This window comes from Fusarium vanettenii, assembly GCF_000151355.1.
Source record: "Fusarium vanettenii 77-13-4 chromosome 1 genomic scaffold NECHAsca_1_chr1_3_0, whole genome shotgun sequence".
Classification (NCBI taxonomy): Eukaryota; Fungi; Ascomycota; class Sordariomycetes; order Hypocreales; family Nectriaceae; genus Fusarium; species Fusarium vanettenii.
In genome coordinates this window covers 3,743,606-3,765,176 of record NW_003315881.1, presented here as the reverse complement: position 1 = coordinate 3,765,176, position 21,571 = coordinate 3,743,606, and the positions used below count along the sequence as shown (strand labels likewise).

Sequence of the window (21,571 nt, the reverse complement as noted above, 5' to 3'; positions counted from 1 at the left end):
CGGCTGAAGGACTCGAAGGTGGCTCTATGGGCTAGCCGGAAGGGTATCACCGGGACCAGCATCGACAGCGCGGCGGAGCAAAAGTCTGAGCAGGACGCCTTGAAAAGACTTGTACAACACGGCCTTGATTGGAGTGAGAAGGGCGACCATCCCTTAGACTCGATCGTTGCATTCCGAGAGCACAATTTTCACCAACCCCGTTCCAGTCGAGTCGTGTCCTGTGATACACAAGCGGATTTCTCCAATGGTGACAGTCCCAACTCTTTGCAGGAGTCATTCTTCACCTTCCCGGCCTTTGCTCTGACAGGCAAGTCTCTCCATGATTCCGTCTAGCAAGCGGCAAACGAGTTTCATGATGCCAACCCGACCACCTTCATCTCAAGGATCCAACTCATTCATGCAGCTCTTGTGTACTTCTGGATCAAGAGCAGCAAGAATCTTCGAAGAGAAGCCGCTCGTCCGAACACCCGCCTGTTCCAGGGCCACCTTGTCCCTGATTTGGCAATGGGCGTCTTTCTGGCCTACTTCCCGACTTGGCTCAAATTCCATGAGCTCTTCAGACTTGGTGCCTACATCCACCCATTCGACTTCATTTCGAGCGTCTATACCCGCGACCTGTGGGCTTCAGATCGTTACAAGGTGTATGGAGGCAGCTGGGAAGCGGAATTTGGCTCTCTGAAGGACTTTGAAGACCCCTTCGCATTCCTGACCCCTGCTATGCAAGAGGGTTCTGCACTTGGTGGGCCGTTTCTTCCCCTGGAGTGCACTCTCAGCGAAGTTCATCACCGCATGGGCCTGGGTTCGATCTGGACAATCGGCTTGCCTTTGATGCCTGCGCCCATTGAGGAGAATGGCAAGAAGTCCTGCTACAGGGTGTATGCGTTTCCCAAACATTGGGAGAAAGAGATACTCTTCCGATTCGGCTACACCCTCCCCAGAACGTCCTTGGCTACCATGGCCAGCGTCACCACTCCCATCAGCGAAGATATCATCACCCGGGGATGGCGCGGCATTTCTTCTCACATTGACCGCCGCCATGGTAGGGTCGCTTACCACATTGGCACCAAACTCGGAACGCCGACAGGAAAGATGCATCCTGGCTGGACCACGCATCTTCCTGGCAAAGACGGCCTCCTTTGCAAGAGATATGGCTGCCATGACCTCACCAAAACCCAACTTGGGCCTACGGTTACTGGGCCAGTGTCTCAGGATGCCATATCCATGAATGACAATGGCTCTCATCCACAAAATCTCTCGCCAACCCGCTCGCTCACCTCAAACTGGCCACAAGTGCGATTTGGCAGCCCCATCGACCTTGCTGAAGTTGATTCGGCAGATGTGACCCGCTGGAGTCCAGTGGACATCAAGCCTGATTCTTTTGAGGCCCGGATTGTCCCAGGTGTGCCAGTTGAAGTTCATGGTCCGCCAGTCTCTGCGCAACCCTCCCAGTTGCTTCACGCCACATTGAAGCGAAGGGCAACTGATGACCTTTATCACCCTGGAACTCCCAAAAAGATGAAGACCGCGGCCGAAACCCACCTGAACTTAGAGGGGCTCGATGCCAACGACACGTGCAGGCTCATGGGCCATGCCCACGAGGAAGTTCTCGGTGTTGCTACAATAGCAGGTCTTTTCGATCCCACGCACTTTGAAGTTGGGCCCAGCGGCACTATCGGTCTCACGGAATCCGGGCTCTTGGCAGTTGCAGACTCAAAGGCCGCCAGAGGCGGCAACTCCGAAGCCCTTCAGAATTGGATAAGGAGAAAGTGCGCCCTGATGGTTGCTGAAGTGCGACATCGCGTGGATTGTGGTGGTTTCTGGAGAGATGGACACACGTCTCTACTTCCTTTGAAGAATCTCCTGAATGGGGGCCAGGAGATTTCGCCAGGGGAGGTAGTGCAGTGCATCTCACGAATATACGAGCAAATCGCTGATTCTCTTGAAGATCTTCTAGAGACTGCAAAGACTCTCAAGAGCCAGAGACATGAGCCCATGACGGAAGAGACGAAGACAGCGGTTATGAGGGCCCTTAATACACTCTACAGTCAGCATGAAGTTGGGAGGCTCTCTTCTGCTACCCGTTTAAGAGTGGCCAACACCCTCCCAGGGAGGCCTCGGTTGGAAATGGCCCAGTACCTTGTTGGTATCGCTACAAACTACCTCGACCCAGTCGTCTTCAACGATGGAGCTATGAAGCGTGTCAAGCCCCTTGAGGATAAACTGCAGTTAGTTCGGTCTTTGAGGCAGCGGAGATAGCTTTCCAGAGCCATCCAGAGGCTGCTGGATGGTCATGACGACGAGTTGTGATTCTCAGGACGAAGGGGGCTTGGAATGGAAACAAAGGTTTTGGACTGGAACTCAAAAATGGCCACGATTTAATGGGAAATGGAGAAGTGCGCATACTTTTGGACTGGGCAAAGATGGAGTGAGCATGTATTTGGTAGTAATGGCCTACCACGATAGGAAGAAGGGCTTAACATGGGATCCATGATCAGGGGAAGATTTGAGCTTGATCCCCAAGAAGGGGCGCCTGGGACAGACAAGGAACAAGATTTCAGCCCAGATGCTAAAGCTGGGATTGATTTGGTAGTACAAAAAGGCCACAAATTGCTTTGACTAGAATGAAATAAAAAGTACCTATGTTGCTTTTAATAATTGCGTAGCTGTTCATCCAGTGCCATGTTCCCCTACTAGAGCCGCACACCAAATGTCCAAGACAAGCTATAGACAGCTAGCCGAATCTAAAGCCTTAAACGACAGAGACCACTATAAGACAATATAGTAGTCTGTAAATATTGATCTTCTGGCCCAGTTCCCATCAAGGGCCGGGCTGGAACTATAATAAAGAACACATTGTCAACACATCATAGCATCATGACCCGATGCCAAGTCTGTAGATATGATATCAGGCATAGAAAGAAGCGCATTTCAATGGTGGTTGGTCCATTAAACAGAGTTAATCATCGAGGCTAACATTGAGTACCTATCCAGTTACACTTGAGAATCAAAACATTACATGTCTCCAACGTGAATCCCCTCCTTGTATGCTTCCAACGCCCGCTCTCGGCAACCCTTATGCTCGACAATCGCCTTGGGGTATCCGTTCTTCTTAGCCTTGGGACCAGCACCTCGGTTGTAGGGGTCATGAACCTCCTTTTTGTTGCAATCCTTGAGCTCGGGTACCCATTTGCGGATGTAGTCACCATCGGGGTCAAACTTTTCACTCTGGAGCAGAGGGTTGAAGATCCTAAAGTATGGTTGAGGATCTACTCCAACGCTCGCCGAGAATCCCTGTTTTGAAAGCCAGTCAGTATCTTTTACTAGAGCCAAGTTTAGGTCCTCATACCCAGCCACCATTGTTGCTCGCAAAGTCGCCATCAATCAAGCTTTCCATAAAGAAGCGTTCTCCTTTCCGCCAGTCGATCAAGAGATCCTTGGCAAGGAAACATGCCACAATCATGCGGCATCGACTATGCATGTAGCCTAGATGCTTCATCTGGCGCATGGCTGCGTCGACGATCGGGAAGCCTGTTCTGCCTTCACACCAAGCAGCAAACTGTTCTTCGTCGTAGGACCAAGAAATATTGGAGTACTCGGGCTTGAAAGGCTTGTTCATGCTGGTCATTGTTAGTTGGGTAGTTAACCCGGGAGACAGAATCACTTACCAAACATATGGCCAGTTTACAAGAACATGCTTGTAAAAGTCTCGCCAGGCAACTTCACTGATCCAAGTCTGAATACCCTCACTGCCAGCGTTGAGCTTCTTAGTCTTGTTCCTGTCGCGAGCAGTCCGCACACATGTCCTGGCACTGATCGTTCCAGAAGCCAAGTGAACCGACAAACATGATGTTCCCAAATCCGAAGGAATGTTTCGCTTCTTGTGGTAGTTGCCAATCATCTCCTCGCAAAACTTATCCAGACGCTTCTTCGCCTCGTGCTCTCCACATGGCCAAAGCGAACGCAGTCGCTTCTTTTCCTCGGTGTCCAGTTGCTTGTTCTTGGGGGCATCTGGGATATCGATATCAAAGAGCTTCTTGAAGGTCTTGCGTGCACTTGCTGGGTTCTTCTCTGGTGGATCGTATAGCTCAAGGAGGTCGGGGTTCTCGTGGATATGGGCCACCCATGCGCGATACCACGGCGTGTAGACGGCGTACTGCTTCCCGGCACCAGTTTGTAACTTCCCTGGAGGAACGACACAAGTGTCGTGGACTGCCTCGAAAGCCTTGCCGTTTTCTGCAAAATCCCGGATCATGGCAGCTTCACGTCGAAGCTCATCGACCTCATATTCCATGTTGGCGTACATATGACTTGCGCCCCATTCGTCCATAAGCTCGAGGATACGGTCCGGGATATTTCTTCGTTTTTCGACTGTCTCCACGTAGAGAGGAATGTCTAGCTTAGCCAGATCTTCTTTGAGAACAGCAAGGGTTCGCAGCATGAAATCGACTCGGACGGGTGCCCTCAAATGCGCCTCGTAGTCCTGGGGACTGACAATAAACATGGCAATCAGAGGGACGCCAGCCTGCTTTGCCTTGTCACTGGCGAGCGCCAGCGCCTTGTTGTCTGAAATGCGCAAGTCCATCTTGAACCAGTGAACGACGGCATCCTTGACATCGACTCTGTGTCGCTCATTCGCCGTGTCCTCCAGGGCGCCGATAAGTGTCTCGATCGGTCGTGGAATGTCATTGCTGTTGTAGGCACGGGCGCGCGCATTGCTCATCTCAGAGGGGTAAAACTTTCGGATCACGATGTTGTTTTCTTCGGCCTCCTGAGCCTTGTAATGAGGCTGGCGCAGGCCATCGGAGCTGGAACCGTTGCTGTTGCCGTTGCCGTTGGCAGTCTTTGCCTTTTTTGCAGAACTTCCGTTTTGCGCCGCCGAAGCTTTGCGCTTGGATTGCTTCGGAGGCATTGTTGTGAAAGCCAAAGAAATGAAAGGACTTCTTGGTGATGGTAGGAAAGTCGACCGGAATGAAGATGGTGAGAGTCTTGATGGGATCACTCGTTTACAAGCCCTGAGAAAGAGCATGTGAATGTTTGCTCTAGATCAAATCGTCCTTTGTTTGATGTAGGAAATAGAAACGAAATTCATCTACACGAATCCCTATTTCTTTTTTGGCTGCCATGGTGATGGCATGGCTTGCGCTGGCTTCTAATAGGAACTCCGATGTCGAGTACGTCATTCGTTCCTGGCGATCAAAACTGTGCCAGAGATCTGAGATCTCCCGGGAGCCAGTGGGCGTCGAGATCGCAGCCCGGCCCGGGGCGTTTTTAGTGGCTTAAGACCTGAGGGTTCAGAAATTTGGTAATTACAGGCCCGACATCCCGTCCGTGTTCCAGTTGATAGAAAATTCTCTATGTATGAAATCTAGATTGAATTAACACTTCAGGCTTTCTTCAAGGTGTATTATTTGCTTCTGTCGCTCATTGCAACTATTGGATGCCTGGGGTTCCTTCACCTCGACAAGCTCTAAGCTCTGTGATTGGCCAGGCCCTTCCAGGCATCTTACACCTAACAGGGACCTCACGCGTCACGCGTCAACCTCAACTCAGGCGTCATCTCACGTCCTCAAGTTGTTCTCTCTCGCTTCGAGAATAATCCGATTCCTTGCCTCGATATATGCAGTGAAGCCTTCCACAAATTCGTTTACCGGCGCTTCCCAACAGTGATCTTCGTCCTTGGCAAGAATCCGTTGGCAAATTTGCCTTCCCGAGTTCGGTTGAGCTGCTGTTATCAACACCCCCAAGGGGACCTTCCTCGACCTCACATCTGCGATCCACATGGCTTGCACCACGTATTATTCCCCAGAGAACTTCTTTTGTGTTACTGTTCTTGCAAATCGAGCTGTCTGAAACGAAGCTGCTACCCCAGTCGGTATTCATTCTTGACTTGGATATTCTCCGATTCCGTTTGGGCCAGTTAAGCGTCGAGCCTCAGGTGATCAACCACCTTCTGTTGTGCCTCGTTCCCTAGGCCTCACCTCAACACAACTCACACCCATTGCACCTCCCTCCCAGAGGAACTGTTCGGCGCTATACAACCTACTGCTCAGACACGAACCGGATTCATCTCACCCACCTTTCCTTTCCCCGTGTTTCATCATCTCCCCGGAAGGCAACGTTGCTGCCCGAGTTGTCGACTCTCCGCGAGCTACTCTTCTGGTGTCTGGGGCTTCTTCCCACCCCGGAGGCGCGGATATGTCCCCAACCAAGTCTTGGCGGCCGTTGCCGCTCCCCTCGTCCTCCGATTTACCTCCCCTCCTTGTTTCACTGGATATCGCCACATCGGCGTACACGGTTCACATCACCGACATGGCCAACGTCTGGACCGAAAGCCTTGACAGGAAGTCCATTTGCATCAGAGGCTGGAGCGAGAACACTACCATTGACCCCAGTGACACCCCCGACAATATGGCCAAGTTCCTAGACAGCCTCAATACTGCACTCGACTCGACACAGCCAGGCCACGATGAAACTCATCTCCGCCTTGAACCAGCTTCCAAATCTGACGCTGGCGAGGGTGGTCTCACATTGAAGATTACCTGTGAACTTCTTGGGTTACAGCCGCTCAAATGGCCTATGCACCTGAAGAAGTTGCCATCATCTGCCATCGCTGCAGATCTTGTGCTTCCCCTGATCCAGGCCCACCTCACCAGAAACCTCGAGGTCGAGTCGTTAATTCGGACGCTGGGCCATAAAGACGTGGTCATTACGAAACTTCTGGACAAGCTGGAGGCTGTAGGCACGGGTCTAGAGCATGTATTCAACGGGCTCTCCGGAAAGAAGCGAATCTCCAGAGCCGCCGCCGCAGACAAAATCCCAGGCCTTGCCCCATTTGACCGTCACCGCTGGAAGTCTGGCCTTGCATACACGGACGATGGCCCAAGCAACACAGAGTCGTTGATAGAAGATGTCCTTGGTGGAGGAGGATTGCAGTTTGAGCCCACAATAGAGGTTGCCGAATCACCTCTGTTAGATGACTGGTGGCATCAGTTCAGTGGCGCTTCTTCTGTAGGACGCCCATCGCAGAAGGCAATTCCTGCAAAAGAGACGACACCTCCGCCCCAGGTGTCGGGGGTTGGTGATGACGACGACGACGATTTTCAAGTTCAGTCAACACCACCACATCTTACGGCCGCACGGAAGTCCATGGCATCAAGGGGCAAGGGAAAGCCTGTCCTTGACGACGCATCCACCGAGGGTGATCCCGAATCTCCCGCTTCGGCCAAAGATGTCCCCGTCCCTCCCGAGACACGGAAGGAGACCAGGCCAACTCGACGGCTAGGAGCACTCGGCCGAAAGAAGCAATCAACTCCGCCCCGATCCCCCAGTCCTAAAATACCTTCGCCAGCGAAGAAAGCACCGAGCCCAAATGTCGACGACTCCGAGACAGCATCGGAGGCAGAAGATGACGGTGCAACAGCCTCGCTTCCAGACGATGATCCACCCCCGGCACCTTCACCCTCACCTCCACCCAAACCTGTTGCAAAGAAGAGTGGCCTTGGGCGTATCGGGGGAGCCAAGGCGAAGCAGCCTGTCAAGGAGACATCACCGCCCACAGAACCGGAAGTAACTGAGATTGCCAGACCGGCCACCCAGAACCCCCCAAAGAGGTTGGGCGTGATTGGGAAGAAGAAGGGGGATGCGAAGGAGCCATCATCGGCTGCCGATGAGAGTAGAGGCCGGGCCCGATCAACGAAAGAGGAGGCACCGAAACCAAGAGAAACCTCACAAGAGAGGGCTGACCGCAGACGAGAGGAACTCAAGAGGGAGCTGGAGAAGAAGGCGGCAGCTGGTCCGGCCAAGAAGAAGCGGAAGTTTTAGTGTCATCACACTTTGATATTGTCACATCTAACCTACATCAGGAGTATCGTCGCATCATGCGGCAGCAAAGTATGGGAGATACTGAGCTTCTCTGGGACACATCTTGAACCCCCTGGCTGCTTGGTTCGGCGTTGATCAAATCCAGTGCGACCAAGCCCTCCGGGCCACTGGAATAAGGGGATCTAGCTGTTCACCTTCGCAATAGTTGTCAGAGGTGAGGTCTCTGGATCTATTCCTCAACCAGCCTCAGTCTTCGTTGTGGTCGAGCTCCGTTTCCAGCCAACCCGAAATATCAACTCAATCTACACCTGTCGTTCTTGTCTTTTCTCTGTCTCATGTCACCTTGGCTTTGAAGAGGGTCTTGGTCCGCTGAAGATCTCTGTCGGGGAGCTTTCCGGGGTCAGACACGCAAAAGATGAAACTCCGCTGCGGCTATCCGAAGATGCAGGCCCTCTTTCTGCACTCAAGGTTATTACCTGCAGTTTCGTGTGTTCATGCTGTGCGCACCGAGCAAGGTCAGATTTGTGACACCATGTCGACCTGGCACTTTCATGCGTGTCATCTGTATATTTCCTCCCGCGTTCTCGTTCGCAATGGCCTCGGTAGGACTCGTGGGCGTGTGTACCGAGGTTCAATTCACCAGACACACCCGCAATTACCGCGACCGGATTACGATATGGTTCTCACTATCAAGCACACACTATCATGAGTCGTATCTTCACCTGGGCCCATGCGTTGGAGCAGGCACAAGTGCGTCACGCTCTTCCTCACCACCCATGACCGGGTTCGCTCGGATGCACCCTCATCAGTTGATTGCCCATGTATCCTCTTTCCAAACACTTATTGGTCTTCATAAGTGCCTCGCTACTCTCGACCAGATGACCTTCTCATAAAATAGCGTTGCATCGCCTTGTCATGCTAAAGATATTCGGAGCAAGACGGGATGCACCAGATGATCCAGAGTACCTACCATGGCGCCTGTCGGCAGCGGCGCCTATCAAGCCGAGATCTTCACTCAGTGAGAGATGTCACATTTGGCATGCTGCAAGAGACGACGAATCAGTTGTGGCGGATTTCCCCAGAGCAAGGGGAAACCCTGCTACCGAGGGCTTTTTTGTCCACCACGGGCAGCCTCTGGAGAACAGACACTGCAGTTGGACATATCACAGAACGAAGCATCCTCTTCAAACGGACCAAGCATGAAATTGAGCGATAGGCCTGCGGTTGGTTGCAGGATACCGTCCACGACGCCCAGGTTTGCAACATCGTACGATTAGGGCTACAGGGCGTCTCGATGGCGTCTCGATGGCAGCGTTGCCGAAGACACTCCCCCGACGGACTGCATTCTCGAGGACTGCCCGACTCGGTCATGCCCCGACGCTGATTCGCTCTCGGGAGAACGCCGTGTTGCAGTCAAAGGGTGCCACCTTACATGGTCTGCTTCTGGGGGATGAACTGGCACTTGACTTCAAGGCCCCTGCTGGCTGGTCGCTATACATGGCGGTACAACAGGCGAAAGAGGGATGTCACCGCAGGTACCCTGGGGCATGCTGTACTCGAAGACGGATTCATCTAACACCGGATGACTAGCGCGGCTGCCAAGGAACGCGTCGAGGAGTGCCTAAGGCGGGAACCAACGTGGGTACACAGGTATGTCAGTGTGTGGCATTGCGAAATCTCCTGCAGCAAGGGTCTCTTTATTACAAGGGTAAAAGGTGTGTACACCCCCTCCAACAGGCTACGGATCAAACGCCTTCGCGATGAAGGTGGCTGCCGAGAAAGGGGAGAACGGGAAGAGAATATGCTCTTCTTATGCTGGTTTCGCTCAAGATGGAAAATACACGAGAGCGAGGGTTGCAGTCGGCGTCAGATCGTCGGCATGCAAACGCGACTGCAGCTCTAGGTAGTGAATCTGAGGGACCGGGGCCATGGCCGCCCAGCGGGGGACAAAAAACACCAAACCTGGTTCAACCACAGGGCTCTGGATGCGAGTTCGGTGTTTTTTGTCCCCCGCTAGGCCGCCTGCCAATGCTGCTGGTTGTTGGGAACACGGTTGACGGTCGTGATATGGAGCTGGTCGTCTCATTTCGACCTGCTCCAAGTGCAGCGGCGCTTAAAATACCGGGGCTTGGCATTCGTGCTACCTTGAGCCAACAACGGATTCAAGGGGATCGACAACGGTGCTGGATGCGGAAACGACACTATCGTGACAGTCGATTTGATGCGGCATGGTTGCGGATCACTCATCCACTCTGAGCATCCGTTTGAGAAGGTGGCGCATCTCCCCTTGGCCAATAGAAGGTACATGTGGTCGAATGAGATATGGTGCAAGTTGGCTGATCTCCATTTGCATTTCCAGAAACCCGGTTGTCGTCGCGATCTGGTCAAATCTTTAGATCGGCGATATATCTCGATAGTGGATTGGGTGGCTGCCGATGCCTGTTGGATCGCACCAAGTACCGGGCTACGGATGATGGAAGCCGGCCTCCCATGTTCGCCCTCCCTCAACCAGACTGGACGATAGTCTCCGGATTGGGGCATAGGGCAGGAATAGAGGATTCTCAGAGGACTGGCTAAGCTGGCTGAGATGATGGTGTGGGCCGTGCTGCACGTTACCTGGCTCTTTTGGACCAGGTTCCCCGGTTACGCCAGGACAGCAAGCTACAAGCGTTTGATGCGACCTTGGGAACTCCTGCGGGCCTCGTTCGTCTGCCGCAAGTCGTCATTTTCACTGCTGCCGTAGGTGTAATCCGCGGCACGTCGTTCGCACATCGCAGCTCTAAACGACCAGGGAGGTGAGGACACGCCGAGGGCGGGGCAAGAGTCGTCCGAATTAGAAGCCGTGCAGGTCGAGCTGCTCCGGGCTCGAGCGGCTGCCATGTACGTTGTTGGTGATGCTTGGGCTGCTGAGGCTGGCAGGCCCAATGGGGACCCCAGAAGAAGGCGATCACCACCATGTCCCTGGCCACGAGACTCCTGGTCCGTTGGTGGGGGCATGGGCCAGACGGGGTCTGGATGACTCTGCATCCCCCCTCGCGTTTGGATCAAGATCGAGGTTGAAATCAAGATCCAGGAGATCGGGGGCTCATGGATGCCCCCCAAGGTTACATCTGCGACGCTGGGGCTGCCTCTTCCTTTCTGCTCTGGACAGGGGTGAGGCCTGTCTTGTCATTTTCTTTGTCGACCCGCTTCCCGATCGCATATGCGCAGACACACTCAGTCGGTGCTGTGCTGTGCTGTGCTGTGGATCGAGCAATGCGAACTCGATGGCCCGATGCTTGATCCTCGAACCTGGTGCCCGGGAGGAGAAGGGGAAGCAAGATCAGGGACCCAGCAGCAGCCAACGCGTCGTTTGGCTACACAGCGTTGCTCCCGCTCCGGGGATGGAGAGATCACGATGCAATCAATGCCGTTCTGCAGGCGTTGATGGAGCCAGGTGGATAAGCACAGGAGGCCCATGGCGGATGACGGCAAGGAGGGAAACGGTCAGACGTCAAACGTCAAAATCAAACGTCAAACGGCCAGCACACCACACACGCACACAGACACCCACTGGCAAATAGGCTTCTACGGTATGCTCGCCCTGAATGTCCATAACAGTTCCGATGACAGCATGTTGGGGTAGCGATTGGGGGCTACTGGCTCTGGACCTCAGCCTCCACCTCACGGCAACGGGCAATATCATCTCATCCCCTTGATCTGCAGGGAGCCCCCAAGGAAGACGCATCGATAGACGTCGGTTGTAGCGCGCCAAGGGTTCGCTGTCAGCCACGGTTGGTGCAGAACACCTTGCCTTGTTCACATTGTCTAGTGGCAGTGGCAGTGGCAGCACCCACCTTGTAAACGGTGCAGCATATCGTCAAAGTCACACACACACCACCAGGGCACGCCCCGCATGCAGGGGCGTTTTGCTTTTTCTTGCCTCTTTGAGCCTCCTGCCATTCGGGGCTGAGCTGTGTAAGAAGCGCCAAGGCTAGAGCGCTGCAAGCTGCTGCTGTGTGAAAGGCCGCAAGTCCACAACGTCTGTCGGCCGCGCAGGTCGTCGCCGTCTAGTCTCTGCCATGAAGAGCGACCGAACATAGCCGGGCCGTCCCTCGCTGGGGGCAGTTATCTGTCAAAGTCCCAAAGGCGACCAGTTATGAAGGCGACAACTGAGTCGGCCGACCTGTTGTGTCATGCTATGATGCGTTGTGCTATGATTTATGTGAGCACAGCGAGACGACACCGTCCATCCAATGACCGACACCCGGTGTGTACGCTGCGCGCCGATTCGCCATTCTGGCACCCCTGCCACTCACTGCCACTGCCATCTCCTTTCTCCGCATCAAGGTCTTCCTTTCCTGTTGCTCCCCCCATGTGGATGTGGATGGATGCTCTCCGATGCTCTCAAGTTACGTCGACCCTATGTCATTGGGCCGGCAGTGACCGAGTGCCTGGAACCGTTGGCTGTACACTACTTGCGCCTGAGAGATGAGCCCGCGACCAACATAACCCAGGATGCAGTCAATGAATAGGCTCCACACCACCCATAGCCATGGGGAATGATGAATGGTCTGGGGATGAGTGTGTGACTGGTATTGCTCGTCCGTTTGCGACAGCCGAACGAGAGAGAAGACGATGAGAATTCCAGGCCGAAGAAAAAGCAAGTTGAAGAAGCCGGAGCCATGTGGGACAGAAGCTTGACGAGGAAGCTCAAAGAACCTTTCTTGTCTCAGCAAACGCCCAGCGGCATTTCAGCCAGCCCACGTTGCGAGAGCGCACCTACCTATCTCTTGGATGTACGTGTGGCTGCAATGTCGTGAGGCCAACAACGGATTCTAATAATACACACATTCACAACGTTGGGCGTTTGACAGTCGACGACGGCCGCCGTCTACAGTCTGCAGATCTGCCTGCATTCTATTCTACAGTGCCATCTCGTCTTGTCTGATGACTCGGTGTGCCTGATGCTCAAAGCAACGGGCCGCACTCAAAGGGAGGAGTCATGTTTGGAAAGCTTTGTCCACGGCCCGTCCGGCGCCAGGCCGAGGCTGAGATGCTCGGGAACCATGGGTATCTCCCGTCTCATCTTGATAAGCTTCCCTGTCGAGTCTAACAGCGACCATGAAGTCTTTGGCCGTGGAGAGTGGAGAGAGGCTAACAGGATCTAAGGAGAAACCCTCCGAGTCTATCTCTCTCGGCTTTACCTTTTATGGAAATAAGCCTCCGGGCATTTTTGCTCCATGCGCCGATCTCGACCTGGGGCTCTCTCTGCGTGCGCGTAGGGCGACACGAGCATGACGAGCAGCTTCTCTTCTTTCCCCTTCTTGATCTATCTCCTCCCTCAACGAGGATAGCGCGATGAGGTGCATCAGGCACGAGGCGGGCGTCAAAAAGAGCGATTACACAGTAAGTTAAGAGGCAAAGCAAAGGATAAGAGGGAGGGATGGTCACCGGATGACTTCCTGTTGGTTCCAGGCTCTGACCCAAGGGAAAGGAACCCAATTATGCTGGAGAGTAACCGAACAATGGACTCATGAACCCTGTCATGGTCTGTCCTGAGCTCTCTCGTATTTACGAAGTCAGAGCACACAAGAGAAAGAAAGGATGCGAGAAAAAAGCAAGGCTCGATTGGCGACAGAGTCTGGACGAATCCATCTTGATGGGCAGTCGTCAAAGCTTCGAAGCTAGTGTCAGCGACAATAGAAAGATAATAGCCTCAACAATTACACGGTCAAGATGATCGTCGAGCACTAAATTTGGGAGGCGTCAGGTGGGTTTTGATTTAATTCTTCTCTCGTAAGAAGGTCTAGCGATGCTATGTACGAGGAGCCAGTGCTCTCTCGTTTCTCTCTTTTTGCTCTCTCCTCCATTATAGACCAAACCCTCTGGCAAGCTCCATCTCTCTCGCACACTGAGTTCAAGCTCAGAAAGCGGCCACAGTAGGGATAATAGAAATGACGACGACGACATGTAGACAAGTACCGAGTATTTGATGCTGCAAAGTAGAAGAAGGGATATGGTAGTAGAAAGAGGTAAATCGGGGTTGTCGATACCATGCAGTGATGTAGACAAGGTGTTTTCATGGAGGTCTTGTTGCGGGTGGGGGATAAAAAGGCAGACGATAAAATAAAAAGAATCAACACGCAAAAAGAGGCCAGAGTTAAAAGGGAATAGAAAAAATTAGAGAAAAAGAAAAGGAGTAGAGGGAAAAAGACACAAAAAACACGCTCTGAGGGAGACGTCCCCCAATGTCCATGTCGCCCAACCAGATAAAACAGACAGAATGATGGCTCTCGTCGTCCCCGGGGATCGAAGAAGAAGAAAAAAGAGATGGAGCGCATCGTCTAGACAGATACTGTAGATGGATATCCAGGCCTCCCAAATCCAGAAGAGAAAATGAAAATGAAAAGAAAAAGATGATGCCCTCTTTTTTCCGGTGAACGCCACTTGTATGGCCTTGAACCAACAGCAAGAAAAAAAAAGATTCAAGAGAGAAAAAAGAAAGAAATGTCATGGTTGGCAGCCTATGCCTGGCTGACAAGATCTCCAGATGATCTTCCCCTGCTAAGCCTCCCCTTTTTCTGCGCCGTCGCAGACTCAAGAGGAGGCAGCAAATCGACGCTCAAGAGCAAGACGCCATGACATTGCTCCGCGACCCGGGAATCTGGAAATCTGATATTCGGTCGTCGATAGAGCCAACAAGAATCGACGCCACAGGCCACTCTGAGTCGTGCCCTTTCACTGCAGCCCCACCAAGAGCCCAGGCATGCTTCTTCAGCCAGCCTACTGTTCTCATAGCAGTAGGCAGTTAGCACCGTCTGGTCTGCCAGGGTTCAACCCGTGACCCTGAGCTGGGCTGGGCTGATGCTGATGCTCTCTGCACGCGGTGGTGTCCCCTTCTGGACTCGCTCATGGTCTGTCATGACCTCCAGGGTCTGCGGCCAAGAGCTTGTTGGTGGCGATGAATGTTCGTTGTCGTTTCGTCTGGTCGTGATCCTTCGCTTCCCTACTGTACCAAACCCTGTGGGACAGTCTTGTACCACAGTAAGAGGCCAACTTGCTTTTTCAAAGAAGGGTTTGTCCTCTCTTCTCGCAGTCGCCTCTCGCGCCCTCCTCACATTTTTTTTGTTCTGCCGTTTGGTAATTTTTTCCTTCTTTTTTTGCTTTTGATATTCTCAATTCTGAGAGAAAGCCACAAGAGACAACAGTCGCAGAGAAAGAGGTGGCACGCTCTCTCTTCCTAGTCCGTTGTCTCCTCCGGATCGGCCGCCAGCGGCGTGCCCGATGTGACCTTGTGGCTGCCGGCCTAAGCTTCGCAAGGCGGCACATCTCAGATTCCGTTGTTGTGCCAGTTGTAAACTAGGTTGTGGCCCATCCCCAAGAGGCGTTCGTTGAGTCCGCCGCCGCCGCCAACATCGTCGTGGTGGCCGCCTGTGGGCTGAAAGACACCTGTGACGTCGCCCATGCCCAGAGGAAACTCGCCCGTTGACAAAGGTCCGACGTACATGCTGCCTTGGCCGGCCCCGGTCCCGGGCAGAGAGTAGCCAGCGGGGCCATGGTGGTTGTTGCTGACGTTGGAGGGAGCGATAGCCTGTGAGGGCATCATGCTCGGCTCCGGAACCATCAAGCCGAATGGGTTGGCTGCAGTCGCCTCGGGGGTCGGTGTCATAGGGCTGTAGTTCTGCTCCTGTTTCATAGGCATCTGCTGCTGCGATCTCTGGACTCGCGGCACCATCAGGTCGTCGTAGACATAGGCCGGCTGGTGGTACATGGCCGGGAAGGTGGAGCGGCGCATGGCATGGGCATGGGCATGGGGATTAGCATGGGGATGACCGTGAGGATGCGGATGCGGCATGATACGGTGGGCATGCGATGTTGGTGGCATGGTGGCCGTCTCGTGCGTGTAATGGCGGCCACGCAATTTCGACTTGCTCGTTGCGCAACCTCCTCTCCTTCCAGACATGGCTTTTGTGGAAATTGGGTTACCATGCTGTTGGAATCCGTGACTGTGTCCATGGTGGTTGTAGGGATGATGCTGCACCTTGGTCCCTATGGCTCGGCGTGCCGAGTTGCCAGGGCGGTATCGAGTTGTGCTCTGCACCCCGTCGCGGATGGCCCAGTCTACCAGCCTCCACTCTGTCGATCTCTTGGGGTCTCCGCCTGCCGTTGACTCTGTCATGCTAGGGCCGGAGCCAGGCTCCTTCTTGGGCGGATCTTTCGTGAAAGCCTGTCAAGATGCAACTGTCAGCTCAGCTCAGCCTTGGACACATCCAAACGCCTCCTCCGATGGCTCCTCGATTTCATCCATATTCATCCATTATCCCCGGCTGCGTTGGCCCGTGTGCAGCACGATATACCCCGGTAGCTGCAGCTGAACAGGACAGGGCAGCACAGGGCAGGGCAGGGGTGTGGTGGGTGGGTGGTGTTTAATCCAAACTACCTTTCCTTTCTGAAACAGGAAATCTGGACAACGCCAATCGCTCCCCCAAGCCAACTAAACTCACTTCTCACGTACCTTATTCATGCTCAGGTTGTGGCGGATGCTGTTCTGCCATCCTTCAGCATTCTTACCGCTCTTCTTGCCCGTGTTTTCGTTCTTGGACTCCTTGTCCGTGTTGTCGCGGAACCATTGATAGATCTCTTGCAGAGTCATGGCGTGCCCCGGTGCGCCCATCAAGGCCCGATAGATGAGCTGGGCGTAGGGTTCCTCAGGCTTAGCGCCAACAGCCGACGAGCTTTGTGATTCACTAGTCTCCGGCTGCTTGTCTGGGCTCGCACGGTTCTCTGGTTCGACCGCCGGCGACTCTTCCTTCTTGGTTGTCATGTAGGTAGGAGCATCCAGCAACCCTTCGCGAGGGGAGTTGGTGCCTGAGAGTACTCCAGCTGACGACGTCGGAATCGTTGCGGGCGACTGACTGCTTGGAAGGCCGTCTATTTCACCCTCAAGGCCCTGGCTCATGCTCGCCGTGAAAGGCGTCAGCACCTGAGGGCCCCGAACGGGAAAGCCTTCTGTCGAAGTTGGGGTACAGATTCGAAAGTTCTTGAAAGAGTCTTGCTGGTTCTGATGGAGTGTTTCAGAACCTTGTTGCAGAGGGTAGTCCGGGGAGGACCACGTCCTCGGTGAGACTGGTGAAGGGTTGTAGCAAGTGGTTGGGGCGCTCCCGCAGGTCGGCGAACTGTGATAGGAATAGTTATCCAAGTCATCGGGGCCTGGGGGAGGCGAGGGCCAGGCTTGGTGATGGCTTCGAAGTGGGTAGTGAAGACCTGATTGATTGGAGATGAAGGGAGTCGGAGTATGAGTCGCATAAGAGTGTTGCTGGTGTTGTTGCTGTTGCTGCGGTTGTTGTGACAGGGTCGATGATGTGGGCAGAGAACCAGCCTCTGAGAGATGTGGTGACTGATCCTCAGGGCCCGACGAAAGGGTATAGTATGACCCCATATCGGTAAGCTCTGACACGCAGGATGATTGTTGCCCGTGACCGGCAAGAAGGGGATTCGTGTAGCTGGAGGCTTGCCCGTCGTGAGGGAACGGTGGATCCATGGCGGTCTGGAAAGAAGCCAAGGGGAGGAAACACAATCGGTTCTCGTCGTGATTTGCCAATGGTGTTCTCGGGACGACGAGATATCAAGACTCTTGTGCGGAGCAAAGACGATGAGAACGAGGGAAGAGAGTTGGGGGAAGTATAAGATCAACAACGAAAGTAGACGACGGGAGATGGCAGCGTTACAATAGACACAATGGGACAAGGTCGGGGGGTGGAGGAGAAGGGAGAGGATATGAGAGGAAGCAGCGATATTTGATAGCGATGGAAGCAAATAAAGACGCTTGTGCCTCTTCCCGGTTGGTTTGGGGTAGCAAGTCCAGCAGCAACAAGGCTGGCTGTTGGAGAAGGGCCTGCTCTGGACGGCGATCCGTTGATAGACAGCTGCCCGTTTACATCCAGAAATCTTAGCTCTAGATCACTCCTTGACAATGGTCGAAGCTGCAGCTATGGATAGACCCCAAGATCCAACTGGAGCGCCCCGGGGGCGTGAGCCAAGTCAAGAAAACGGCCAAGCCAAGCCCCAGGGAGCCATCAAGCTAAGGCCAATGGCCCGTGGCATCCAGGGAAAACGCCCAGGGTCGTCTTCAACCGGCACCCCTCCGTGTGCCAACGACAACGGCAAGCATGCTTTGTGTGTGTGTGCCTGTGCTTGTGTGCTATGGTGCGGCCTTCAGCCATCAGCCATCAGGTACAAGTCTGATGGCCCCCCAGGGCGCGCAAACGGACTCTCAGACATCTCTGGTGGCTTCGCTGCGCTTCAAGAGCATCGTGATGGGCTCGATAGGCACTGCTCCGGCCTCGCACGCCATGATGTACGGGCACCCCCGTACCCCGGTCTCAAACTGCCGCCGCCAGATACTTCCAGTACTTGTGAGTAACAAGGCCAGGGTTACTACTGATGGGGGTTACGCCTCAGGATCATCTTCCCCAAGCAAGGCACCTTGGGTCCGTTCGTTCTTTCGTTCGTATGTTCGTTCGCTCATCCGTTCGTTGCTCACGGGTGGAAGCACAACCTTGCAGCAGAAGACTCCAAGAAGAAATGTGCCGACACTGGTTGGACCGGTCCGTCAGGCCTTGTGTCGCATTCCCCCTTGACCCGTCGCCAAATCTTCCCTCTCCCCTCTGCCGGAGCGTCTCGGGCTCATCTGGCATGGATGTGTGGTATCGCGGCCGAGATGCATCACACCAGCCCATGGTACATGTTGTCAAACCGGCCTCAAGTCACTTGACGGTAGCTCAGCCGGTTTGTGCTCTCGCCAACGGGGCTATCGCGGGACCCAGACGTCTCGAACGGCACCTTGCATCCCCACGATACCAATCAGGATACCAATCTGCACGCCAATCAACTCATCAGCTGGTCGCCGTACTGTTTGACCTCCCGTCTTCCCGCTGCTTCTGCTTCTCCTGCTGTGAGTCAATATGGAACCTCCGGAGCATTTGCCAGAAGCTTGTTGAAGCATAAAATCACCACTGCATGGCGGCCCGACGCTCAAGGCCTAGGCATGGAACAATCTGTCGAAACTTCACTATCAGGTGCTCGACTGAGAACTGAGGCTTGAGGTATCTTGCTTCGAGCGCCTGCTGCTGTTGTTGTTGCTGCTGCTGCTGCTGATGCGCCAATCCTCTTTTTGATTGCTGATGTCTCGCGTAGGATCCTCCCCCTTAACAAATAAACGCAAAGACGGGCGCGGTTCTGCACTGCCCGTCCCATGTCCGGCCCGTCATCGCATACGAACGAGGTCCTTCCAGAAGCTTTCACCTGCAGGACGCTTGGCCACCCAAGTTTGACTCCCCTGGACCAGTCCAAGGTGCTTGCGAAGAGCCCCATCCACTCCCGATGTGTGCTTGGACCTTCTCGGCGAGCGACGATGCCATCATAATGCAGGACCGGCAGGTGTGATTTCATACCTGCTTTGATGCCACTGAGGTAGAGGGCCTCAGCAAGGTGATACAAGAGCGAACCAACGGACATGATTAGCCGAAAAGGAAACATATGGGGAGAGCTATGAACAACCACAATGTTGCCGTGGCGGAGCCGATGGGATCGCCCTCCCGTTTCAAAAATCACTATTTCTGTCTTTCCCGGAATGCAAGAGCCCCAAGTTCATGGGATGGTTACGGTCGAATATCCCCCACCCTTCGCTCGTCAATGATCCAAGGTTACTTCCGCTAAGCGAGAAGCCGGGTGAGCTGGTGGCCAGGCGGCAGAGGCCCCAGAAGACCAGATCCACAGGTTTACTTCCGGTAGTAGATCTAAAAATGACACGTTAGTTTCATCCATGTGTTTGGCCAAGGCCGGCGTTTTCAGAACCATACCTTCTTGAACTGGAAGTGCAGCTGCAAGATACCCTGTGATATGTACAAATTAGCTACTGTGGGTTCCTGGCACGTAATGGGGATGAGCTCAGACGCAGGCGTCTCAACGTTGCCATCAACGTGGCGGGCTGGATCAAGGTTGCATAAAGCAATCCAATGGGCCCTGCCACAGTATGGAGACAGCCAAGTGCGGAGATGCAGAAGCTTTGAGTTGCCACGTGAAGAGTGGTGCAGGAGTCAAGTGGACATACCTTGTCAAAGGAGCTCTTGAAGCCTCGATCCCTTTTGGCGCTATAATCCCACTCTCGGTCGACAATGCGAAACGCGATGTCTTCGTATGGAGGGCCTGCAATGAACCGGATGAGGCACGTGTCCTCCTCCCCGGCAGCAGCAAACGACTCTCCTCGTCTTCGGCCGTGTTCTCGAATAATCTTGAAGGTCGGTGCCTTTGTCTTGTCGATGAGCTCTGGGTAAAAAATGTTGAACTTGTAGCCCTGGACCACCTTGGGTGGTGGGTTATCGTGGTCATAGTGTGTTTGGTTATACTTGTTCCAGTCGTATCCCATTTGCACCCGGTTGAAGTAACGAGGCTTTCGGGGCCTGTACTTGTCCGCCCACTGCGGCTTGGTGGTGGTGACAGCCTCCTCGCTGGTAAAGATCTCCTCGTTTTCATCCACACCTCGAGCAACCTCGCGATCATACAAAGCTTTGGTAGCCTGAGAAAAGTCCTCGTTATCGGCCTGAGAGAAACGTTCGGTGCCTGGCGGAACGGATCTGTCCGCGTGGCTGGAGGATGAAACAGCTGTTGGCTTTGACGTCTCGTCCTTGGAAATTGAGGCTGCAGGCCGTTGCGAGACATTGGTGGCTGACGTCTGGCCAACTACATTCGCTTTGGCCGGATCGCGGTCCTTCAACTGGTCATGGCGGTTCTTCTTGATTGTCTCGTATACCTGGTCCAATTTGGCACGGGCTTTCCAAACTCGGAGGCTTCGCAACAACTGCTCCCAGTAATCCGTGTCGATGTCCTCATTAGACTGTAGCTTTGCCTTGATCTGCTTCTCGAGAGCCTCCAGCTGGTCATGCGTCTTCGGGGCGAGAATCTTGTCAATGTCGTCCGAGACACTGCTGACAACTCTCTGGTCATGGCCGTGCGGGTTGAGCTTGGCCTTGCGGTCCGCGCAGAGCGTCTGCAGCGACTTCCAGTATTCGCGGTTCGTTGCATTGGTTTCGAGCACGTGATAAGATGCAATGTCGGAGTCCAGCTCGGCAATCTGCTCTGCATCAAGTGATGTGATGACATCTGCAGGCGCAGGAACGTCAATATCGATATCGGTATCGTCGTCATCGAACACGTCGCGGTCGGAATCGATGTATCTCAGGTTGAACGCCAGGTAATCAATGGGCTTTGCACGGCCCTCTCGAACTCGGATATCGGCCTTCTTCTTTGACTGCTTCAACACAAACTTGTCCTCGTCGGCCACGAACTGTCGTGACTGCTCGTCTTGGGTCAAGTACCTGGGATTGATCTTGGAAACGGCTGGCTTGGTGGATTTGGTGATGCGATTGCTTGGATCATGTCTGGGCGAGGTAACATCTCGTCGAGTAGGGGACTTTCGTCCCGAGATCATTGCTCTGCGACCCGGATCCATGGTTCTTGATGTTTGAAATGATGTAATGAGAAAAACAAGTCAGGTTGGAGAGGCGGTCATGAAGGCATCAAGATGGATGCTGGAAGGAGCTTATCGGTGAAAAAACAGTGGGGCGTTGAAGGAAAATCCTTATCAGGCAACCGCGACCTCGGAGCGGCGCACGTGACCACGCATTCACTTCTACCGACTGACCTATGTCGGAAGTCCATGAATGGCGGTTTGATTTATCCCATCCATGGGGAATGAAATAAATGTTGA

At 53.8% G+C, this 21,571-nt stretch overlaps 5 protein-coding genes across 5 annotated transcripts; 2 read left to right on the top strand and 3 right to left on the bottom strand.

Moving 5' to 3' along the window:
* Nucleotides 1-504: 504 nt before the first annotated feature.
* Nucleotides 505-2,256, top strand: NECHADRAFT_75428 (uncharacterized protein; the record flags this gene model as incomplete). The annotated part of the gene is made up of 1 exon (XM_003054524.1): nt 505-2,256. One exon carries the CDS (start codon nt 505-507, stop codon nt 2,254-2,256), a length of 1,752 nt encoding a protein of 583 aa, XP_003054570.1.
* A 756-nt stretch (nt 2,257-3,012) lies between these two features.
* On the bottom strand, nt 3,013-4,909 carry NECHADRAFT_90422 (uncharacterized protein; the record flags this gene model as incomplete). Its single annotated transcript, XM_003053813.1, has 3 exons — nt 3,013-3,291; nt 3,347-3,617; nt 3,666-4,909. The coding sequence occupies 3 exons, from the start codon at nt 4,907-4,909 to the stop codon at nt 3,013-3,015; spliced, it is 1,794 nt and encodes a 597-aa protein (XP_003053859.1).
* Nucleotides 4,910-6,309: 1,400 nt separating this feature from the next.
* On the top strand, nt 6,310-7,821 carry NECHADRAFT_75426 (uncharacterized protein; the record flags this gene model as incomplete). Its single annotated transcript, XM_003054523.1, has 1 exon — nt 6,310-7,821. One exon carries the CDS (start codon nt 6,310-6,312, stop codon nt 7,819-7,821), a length of 1,512 nt encoding a protein of 503 aa, XP_003054569.1.
* A 7,312-nt stretch (nt 7,822-15,133) lies between these two features.
* NECHADRAFT_75425 (uncharacterized protein) lies at nt 15,134-17,344 on the bottom strand (the record flags this gene model as incomplete). Its single annotated transcript, XM_003053812.1, has 2 exons — nt 15,134-16,030; nt 16,319-17,344. The coding sequence occupies 2 exons, from the start codon at nt 17,342-17,344 to the stop codon at nt 15,134-15,136; spliced, it is 1,923 nt and encodes a 640-aa protein (XP_003053858.1).
* A 2,239-nt stretch (nt 17,345-19,583) lies between these two features.
* Nucleotides 19,584-21,313, bottom strand: NECHADRAFT_75424 (uncharacterized protein; the record flags this gene model as incomplete). The annotated part of the gene is made up of 3 exons (XM_003053811.1): nt 19,584-19,601; nt 19,665-19,697; nt 19,916-21,313. 3 exons carry the CDS (start codon nt 21,311-21,313, stop codon nt 19,584-19,586), a joined length of 1,449 nt encoding a protein of 482 aa, XP_003053857.1.
* Between the last annotated feature and the right edge of the window lie 258 nt (nt 21,314-21,571).